The sequence below is a fragment of the Oncorhynchus gorbuscha genome, linkage group LG03 (assembly GCF_021184085.1).
Source record: "Oncorhynchus gorbuscha isolate QuinsamMale2020 ecotype Even-year linkage group LG03, OgorEven_v1.0, whole genome shotgun sequence".
Taxonomy (NCBI): Eukaryota; Metazoa; Chordata; class Actinopteri; order Salmoniformes; family Salmonidae; genus Oncorhynchus; species Oncorhynchus gorbuscha.
This window is the reverse complement of record NC_060175.1, coordinates 79,900,954-79,910,571: the sequence shown is the minus strand read 5'-3', so window position 1 is coordinate 79,910,571 and position 9,618 is coordinate 79,900,954. Positions and strand designations below refer to the sequence as shown.

The 9,618-nt window shown below is 39.7% G+C and overlaps 1 protein-coding gene across 1 annotated transcript in view; it reads left to right on the top strand.

The window, feature by feature from the left end:
- The first annotated feature begins 1,899 nt into the window (after window positions 1–1,899).
- tmem201 (transmembrane protein 201) overlaps window positions 1,900–9,618 on the top strand; it is a 29,311-nt gene continuing 21,592 nt past the window's right edge. The window contains 2 exon segments of the mRNA XM_046343884.1: window positions 1,900–2,141; window positions 7,281–7,401. Of these exon segments, the coding sequence (XP_046199840.1) occupies window positions 2,032–2,141; window positions 7,281–7,401 (231 nt within the window). The 5' untranslated portion in view covers window positions 1,900–2,031.

The window sequence follows — 9,618 nt, the reverse complement described above, 5'->3', positions numbered from 1 at the left end:
TCAGGCAGAGGTCAGTTATTCAGGTCAGAGTCCAAAAGGTACAGAAGGGCACGCAGTCTCAGGGTCAGGGCACGCAGTCTCAGGGTCAGGGCAGGCAGAGGTCAGTAACCCAGGTCAGAGTCCAAAAGGTACAGAACGGCAGGCAGTCTCAGGGTCAGGGCAGGGAGAATGGTCAAAACCAGGAAAACTAGAAGACAGGAACTTTAGAAAAGACAGGAACAAGGGGAAAAACACTGGTAGGCTTGACGAACAAAACGAACTGGCAACAGACAAACAGAGAACACAGATATAAATATGTTTATATATTATCCCTTGTTATATAAGTGGGGGTGGAGACAATCACAAAGACGAAACAGGTCAGGGTGTGACACCTTAGTTGTTCCGGTGGACAGACAAGTCACACAGACAACTAAGACTAATCAAATCCAATTGTATTGGTCACATTCACATATTTAGCAGATGTTATTGCGGATGTAGCAAAATGCTTGTGTGAAGTGAAATGCTTGTGTTCCTTGCTCCAACAGTACAATAGTATCTAACAGTTCACAACAATGCACATAAATCTAAAAGTAAAAGAATGAAATTAAAAAATATATAAATATTAGGACAAGCAATGTCAGAGTTGCATTGACTAAAATACAGTATATACATATGAAATGAGTAAACATTATAATAGTGACTAGTTTTCCATTATTAAAGTGACCAGTGATTCCATGTCTATGTACAGTGGGGCAAAAAAGTATTTAGTCAGCCACCAATTGTGCAAGTTCTCCCACTTAAAAAGATGAGAGAGGCCTGTAATTTTCATCATAGGTACACTTCAACTATGACAGACAAAAAAAAATCCAGAAAATCACATTGTATGATTTTTAATGAATTTATTTGCAAATTATGGTGGACAATAAGTATTTGGTCAATTACAATATCAAATCAAATGTATTTGTCACATACACATGGTTAGCAGATGTTAATGCGAGTGTAGTGAAATGCTTGTGCTTCTAGTTCTGACAATGCAGTAACAACCAACGAGTAATCTAACATAACAATTCCAAAACTACTACCTTATACACACAAGTGTAAAGGGATAAAGAATATGTACATAAAGATATATGAATGAGTGATGGTACAGAACGGCATAGGCAAGATGGAGTAGATGGTATAGAGTACAGTATATACATATGAGATGAGTAATGTAGGGTATGTAAACAAAGTGTCATAGTTTGAAGTGGCTAGTGATACATGTATTACATAAAGATGCAGTAGATGATATAGAGTACAGTATATACATATACATTTGAGATGAGTAATGTAGGGTATGCAAACATTATATTAAGTAGCATTGTTTAAAGTGGCTAGTGGTATATTTTTACATCAAGTTCCATTATTAAAGTGGCTGGAGTTGAGTCAGTGTGTTGGCAGCAGCCACTCAATGTTAGTGGTGGCTGTTTAACAGTCTGATGGCCTTGAGATAGAAGCTGTTTTTCAGTCACTGTGGGGACAACGTCATTGATTAACTTATTGATGAAGCCAGTGACTGATGTGGTGTACTCCTCAATGCCACCGGAAGAATCCCGGAACAGTCACTGGTTCTTCCTGCTTTAATTTGATTTAAAATATATGATGTAGATAGGGAGAGATTGTGTGAAAGGGTTAGAGAGGCTAGAGGGGATTGGGGTTTGGGTGGTGTAGTGGAGGGAGGGAGGAAAGTGGTGTCTAGAGCTCTATTCCACGTTCTTAGAGGAACAGGACTAATGAAGAGAATTTAATGTAGATAGGCAGTGACTGGCCTCACACTCCAGTACAGTAGGTGGCGGCTTATGCACCTTTAACGTTGGATGCGATCCTCCAAGCCAATCCCAAAGAAGAAGAAGAAGAAGAAGAAGAAGAAGACGAAGAAGAGGCGGGGCCTCTTTCCTCTCTGAAAGAGGTCAATTCGGAGTTTGCCTCGTGCATGCTCGATACATGTCTGGAAATATAAACACTAGCTGCCATACACTTCTGTTTTAGATAACTGCCAAACACTGGGATTAAATGGAGGCGTTCAACCAGCTGATCTTGGAATATCCTCAATTCATGTACGGAGGAGCCGGAGCAACGGTCTTTATGGCTGGGGGAGCTCTGCTTTACAAAATTGCAACAAGGTATGCAGTAACCTAGCTAGTCTGCCATGTTTTCTTATCATATTTCACGCAGCTAATGAGCCAACTAACACGTAATCATACACTACTAACTTTAGTTGCAGCCATCTAAAGCGATCAGTATAAGATCCTATGACCAAATAATATTCCTGCAAACCGCCTGTCAACTGGTAATGAACTAGCTAGATAGCTGCTAGCTAACTAACATTGTCCATGGCGAGTGGGCCCCCCGCCTTTAATTAGTAGTAACATTACGCTACAGGATGTCCGCCTCGAATGTATCACGTTGAATTTATTTTAACACACCCGGTAGTTCTCTAGCCTTAACTTAGTCTGATATAATTAGTCTATAATACAATCAATTGGTATCTACTAGTGGTGAAACGGTTCACAAAACGGACGGTTCGGTACGATACAGTGGTGTCACGGTTCGGTAACGTTACGGTTTCAAAATTAAGTCACATTGCAGTGCCTTAAACCAAATAGGACCACTTGAGACTGGTTACTTGAAGAAGAAAAAAACTAACAGATTTTCAAGTTTTCTTTTAAGATTAGGGTATCCACATGATCTGCATTGAGCATAGATCGGCTTGCTGTGACAATGTCAGCCGCTGTGGAGAAATACCCTCTCGCTAGGGACAGAGGTCCCAGGTACAGCCAGGTAGCGCCTTGCTAACATGGCAACATGAGGGTATATTAACTCTTTGGTCTTCCACCATGTAAGTGGATCAGCATCCAGTGCAATACAGTCCACTTCCCGGTATGAGGTCACCTCTATGACCTTGGTTCCCTTCTGGAACAATCCCCAAAAAGCTCAGCCATGGTAGACTACTTTTCTGGAGGAGAACCCCTGTCAGCTGCCGTCTCTGGAGAGGGGTTGGCTCCTGTGGTATCTGTGGCTTTACCTTGCAATTTATCTAATTTAATTCTGCAATCTCTGAATTGGCTTTAAAAATATGATTTGTTGTTAGAAATATATCAGATACTATTATGACAATTGCAATTATAACTTTATCATTTTTAGATCACTAATTTTATTTTTCACCTTTATTTAACAAGGCAAGTCAGTTAAGAACAAATTCTTATTTTCAATGACTGCCTAGGAACAGTGGGTTAACTGCCTGTTCAGGGGCAGGACGACAGATTTGTACCTTGTCAGCTCGGGGGTTGGATGTCATAAGGTGAATGCACCAATTTGTAAGTCGCTCTGGATAAGAGCGTCTGCTAAATGACTTAAATGTAAATGTTTGAACTTGCAATCTTCCGGTCACTAGTCCAACGTTCTAACCACTAGGCTACATGTCACATGAACAAAATAAATACAATACCTGTTGTATATTGGTCGCAATCTCTGCTGTGAGTTCATTGTAGACTCAGACGAGCAGCAGCATCCTGGTGCAGCAGGGACTTGAACCCGGGGTCCAAAGCAGTGCTCTTGTGTAAGAAGTCTTGGACATCAGGGTCAGCATATCTAGGCTCCAGGTTAACTCTGATAGCAGTCTTGACATCCCTTACTTCGGGTTCATCTTCATCAGATGCCACCATTGATTTCAGAATCATTGTTTTTCATAGGCAGGACCATGGAAACTAATGGAATGCTCTGTGCATATCAGTGTTGTGACTGTTTTGAGAGGTTTGCACACTTTGACAACTTCCTCTTCTAGTCTTATGTCATTTTCAGACAAAGTCACTATTGTTGACATTCTTCCTCACAGCTTGATCAGTCAGTGTAGAATACACCAACGTTCTGCTCAAGGTATCTCTCAGCCATGTCATGGCTTGAATTCCATCTAGTAGGGACATCTTGGATTAATTTGTGGTTTGGCACCTCCAGCATCTCCTGTTTTGTCTTGAAAACATGTTCAGCAGTTGTGCCTTTATGAAAGAAGGATATACCACCTTCCTGATCTGTGCTAGGAGGCGAGAGATTGGATTCACTGACATTTCTTTTTGAGATGCTAGATTAATTACGTGAGCAAAGCATCCTATCTGTGGCCCCAATCCAGCTAGTGCAACTGCATTTACAATATTTCTAGCGTTGTCAGTGGTCACAGGAATCGTTAAATTATCCCTCTCCAACTTCCACACTGCAACTACTTCCCTTAGCTCTTCCTCCAAGTTTACACTGGTGTGACTACACTCAAGGGGACGTGTTTGAAGGACATGGCTTTTTATCTCCCACTCTGCCGTAATGAAATGAGCCGTTACAGTAAGGTAGCACTCTGTAGATCAAGTAGTCCAACTGTCTGGTAGCGAAACAGACAGCGTTTTTGACAACTCGCTCTCAAGTTCTTTATTTTTAAAAAACATTTATTTTAATTTGACCCCCGTTTCTCCCCGATTTCGTGGTATCCAATTGTTAGTAATTACTATCTTGTCTCATCGCTACAACTCCCGTACGGGCTCGGGAGAGACTAAGGTCGAAAACCATGCGTCCTCCGAAACACAACCCAACCAAGCCGCACTGCTTCTTTAACACAGCGCGCCTCTAACACCAATGTGTCGGAGGAAACACCGTGCACCGGGCTACCTTGGTTAATGCACACCTTGCCCGGCCCGCCACAGGAGTCGCTGGTGCACGATGAGACAAGGATATCCCTACCGGCCTAACCCGGACGACGCTAGGCCAATTGTGCGTCGCCCCACGGACCTCCCGGTCGCGACCGAGCTGCGGCACAGTTTGGGCGCAAACCCAGAGTCAAGTTCTTTATTTTAAACATGTTTAAACATATTTCTGAACCCCGCATTCTACTACAGAGAAAGGTCTTGTATTTGCCGCTATGAATTTTGCTATCCCTGCGCTGATTTTTTTGATAGCCCTTCTGTAGTCAGCCGCATATTGTTGCTTGAAGGCTGTGGGGAGAGGTGGTTGCTGTTTCATTTTTTTTGCGTAGTCCCACCAATTGGCACTTTGGGGTGATGTCTGCGCAAATGAGTAGTCATGTTACTCGTATTGCCACTCAAATAGTCTATCGGCAATGAACAGAGCCTACATATTGTGGAAATGTTATCCACCACTTGTTGGCAATCCCCGTTATAGTTTACAGGGAAACCGAAATGTTCCCAGACGGCAGACCTGAATGATACTGGTGCGTCTTCTAGTTCTGGCTTGCCATGTTGCTCCTTTGCATTTACCTAACTGCTAATTCCTTCATCAGCTAATTGCTGCTAAGACTGTCTCTCAGCTCTGTTCTCGCTGGTGTGAAATAACTAATGAGCGGAGCAACTTTTTTTTGTTTTTTTGAATACAACCTCATTACTATGTGGATATTTTTCCCATGTTAATTTACATGCCATTGGTTTATGCAATAATATTTTCTTTACAATGATATGTGTATATATTTTCCTAGCTATAATATATGATTAAAGTCATGTTCGGTTCACAGTGCGTACTGCACTGTGGACCCTGTACCGAACGGTTCAATACGAATACACTTACTGTTTCACCCCTAGTAATCTACAGCCTCAAACGAGTGACTGCAAAATCGTTTAAATGTTCCTTACAATCCAGAAGGTTTCATACAATTACACTCAAACTTAACATACTCTACTGGTTGTCTATGCGGTCTCAATTTTAGACATTTGCTCACCAATACTAGCAATTGAACCAAGCATGCCATGAAAATGGTATATTCTGAATCGGGAGGTTGGAAAACAATCCACAACCTTTTTTTGGTTTTAAGATTGAAATCTGAATAAAGTGTGTTTTGTGGCATGTTTGGTTCAATAGTTAGAACGTTTTATATTGCATATTCAGTTTTCTATTGAACCAAGAATGCCATGACAAGGAGATTTATTTATTCGGATTTCAATCTAAAATTAAAAAAGAAAGGTGTGGATGTTTTCTCATCCTCCCCTTATTCAGAATTTACCATTGTCATTGCATGTTTGGTTCAATAGCTATTATTGGTGAGCAAATTGTCTCACATTTTGGTACCGCATAGACAATTGGTAGAGTAAATTTAAATCTCATTTCATTCAACATTCTTGCTTGTAAGGAACATTTACACGATTTTGCAGGCATTCGTTTCAGGCTGTATATACCAATTAATTGTGTATTATTGCCTGATTAATTGGACGAGCCTAAACCATGCTGTTAGCAGATATAGTTAGATATTTAGTTTTACATTCAAGTCACACTTTCGCATGACTATCCTATGATGTGTTTCTGCGAAACCGTGTTCCATCTAGCCAGAGGTGGTACCAAGTCACGATTATTGAAGTCGCAAGTAACAAGGTCAAGAGTCTCAAGTCTAGTCACAAGTATAATGGGTGAAGTCCAAGTCATGAATTCTAAGAGCAAGTCTCAAGTCTAGTAAAAAAAAAAAAATCTATACATGTAGTTGAACTTGTCATTGCAAATCTTTGTGTTTTTATTGAGGCTACCAGGCAGCCCTTTTTCTTATTTTGTCTACAACATATATTTTGATTGTCATTGTAAAATAGGGACCTTGTAGCAGTCATAAGGGCATGAAATCAGCAGAAGACAAGGCAGGTTGATGTGCTCAGAGTAGATTTATTTACAGGTCTTGGTGATCCAATGGTGAAAGCGCCATATCATACTAAATATATGAGTAGATTGACCGAATATACACAGGAAATAGCCTGTGTATGAGGCTTAACCTGTCCTATCTGAACGGACATAGGTAGAGGAGGGTAAGACTGCACAGCTTCCCCTTGAAGCCTAATCAATTGTCTAACAGGAGCTCAAACAGGTACATACAGTATAAGCATTTGGCCCCTCCTAGGATCATACAATTACCCACTTGGCAATTACAACCGATAAACTGGTTATACAATGTAAAAGGCAATTCCCCATCATTGGTACATTCGTCTTAATCAGACTTAATGATATTTCATCACCGTTCACACATGGAACAATAATTAATCTTATTGAACCTACTGACTCAGTGCCTATTTCTATGTGCAGTGAGGCACGTGCACTCCTATAATGCACAAGCTGAATGACAGACCTAGGCCGAGTCTTGAGGCTCCGAGCCGTTTTAATTTCTATCAAGTTGAGTCTCAAGTCATCAAATTTGTGGCTCGAGTCCACAACGCTGCATCAAGCTCTTTACCTGGATCAGCAATATCACCTTTAGACAGTGTATCTAAAGTAAATCACTTCTCTTCCCTATACAGAAAGAAACCCACACATGTCAATGTGAATTGCTGGTTCTGCAACCAGGACTCAGTGGTCCCATATGGAAACAGAAACTGCTGGGACTGCCCCAACTGCGAGCAGTACAACGGCTTCCAGGAGGTACTGCAATTCATCTTACTGCACACACAATTAAATCCACACTACTGATTGTCAATGCAGCTGATTGTTGCATGTCATAGATGGTGGACCGTGTCAACATGATTGATATTGCTTTGTCAAATCAGTAGCCGGGCTTGACTACATTTTTTTAGCCACTTGTCCTTTGGACAAGTAGGACAGATTTTTTTTTTTTTTTTAAATATATATATTTTTTTACCCAAGTCACTTATCCTAAATTTTTTGTAAAAATCTTTAACACCATTTTTACATCCATGTATGACACAAAATAAATGCATTGCTATCTTTTTTACCATTAGAGAATCACACAAATGTAGGTTACAACACTGCCGCTTTAAGGCTCTGCTGGAGGATGGTTGGCCCCTCTTGGTAGCCTCTAAAGTATTGTAACATTACAGTTACAACCAAATACTTTTGTCTTTATAAAATAATTCCCTCCAGGGCTTGAAATGAAAGGTGTGCCGTCATCCCTGGGACAATAAAAAATGTCTGATTCAAAACTGACTCTGGGATGACTGATCCAGAATTTATATCACTGCACATTAAAATGTTTTTAGAAGCAATGAAGCTGATTCAACAGATGAGACGTTTAGCTTAAAATGTTGATCTAGTTTTACTTCTTCATATTATAAGCTCAACAATGTGCACAATGCAATTAGCGGGAAACAGTTATCCTTTAATATATTTGACAAACATTAGCCTGGGGGTGGGGGGTGCCTAATTAAGTCATTAAAGTTTGGCAACATTTTCTGCCGTTTCATGTCCACATCGGTTTGGACATGAGGCTGTAGCTGATCACCTACACTTTGACGTGTAGGCTTTTTTTACTTATGTATATGAAAAATTGATTTTAATATTATACCAACGTTATCCAATTCTGATCAGAGTTATTGTTTGATTTGTGATTATTTTTATTTTTTACTCATCTATTCAGACAACTTAAATCTATTTTTCTAGTCAGACAATATATTTTTGTATTGTCCTGGACAAGTGTTAATGTCGAGCCCTGAATAGTACTTGCGCACTTATCTGTAATGCCATATACATTTCAGTGATTCATGAAAGTTAGAACAATGGAAATGCCCTTGTCCTGAGCAAAGGATCATCATTTTAAGCTCAGGAACGAGCAGGGTCAGCTATAGATTACTTGTGTTGTCATAAAACCTAGCGGTCAAACACGGAAATGATTCCAATCTTATTCATCAATATATTCGGCTCTATTTACTGATTTGAAAATGCTAATTGGCAACAAAGTAGACAAATCCCTGCAAGCTCTTGGACTTCGTCTCTAGCCAACACCTTTGCTGTCAGCTAGCTACTAGCTGCCTTGTTCCAAAACGAAAGAAATATTGAACATTTTCATCTACAGTTCCATATTTTATTTCACTTTGTTGGATTATTTACATGCTTTTGGTGCTGTACATATTACTATCGTGGTAGCAGTCAGATATTTACAATCCAGAGTTTTTCTGCATACAAAAGTCTCGGGTGTGCTGTTTTTTGTTAATATTTTCAGTGTAAATGACTAAAACCAGATGTAAAGTGTGTAGAAAAGATTATTGACCTACTTGGCATTCAGAAACTATTCAGACCTTGGACCTTTTCCACATTTTGTAAAGTTACAGACTTATTCTAAAATGGATTAAAGAAAAACAATTCCTCATCAATCTGCACACACTAGACATTTTAGCAAATGTATTAATAAAAAACATACCTAATTTAGATAAGTATTCAGACCCTTTTGCTATGAGACTCTAATTTGATCTCAGGTGCATCTCAGATCTTGTTTCCATTGATCATCCTTGAAGATGTTTCTACAACTTGGAGAGGAACTGCAGAGAAGAATTAAATAAACTCCTCAAATACAGTTGTGCAAAGCTTGCAAACTTGTTTTTGCTTTGTCATTATGGGATACTGTTTGTAGATTGAGGGGATAAAACACTTTATTCAATTTTAGAATAAGACTGTAAAGTAACAAAATGTGGAATGTCAAGGGCTCTGAATACTTCCCGAATGCACTGTATATAGGGCCTGAAACTATATTTTTGGTCCACCAGTCACTGGGCCAGGTAGTACATTTAAAAATAATAATTTAAACATCTTCCAGCCAAAATGTTTTTGTTGTTGCCACAATTAGACTTTCGAGTAAATTAGACCAACTTTTATGACAGTGTTTCTAAAGATGAATCTAAAGCACTT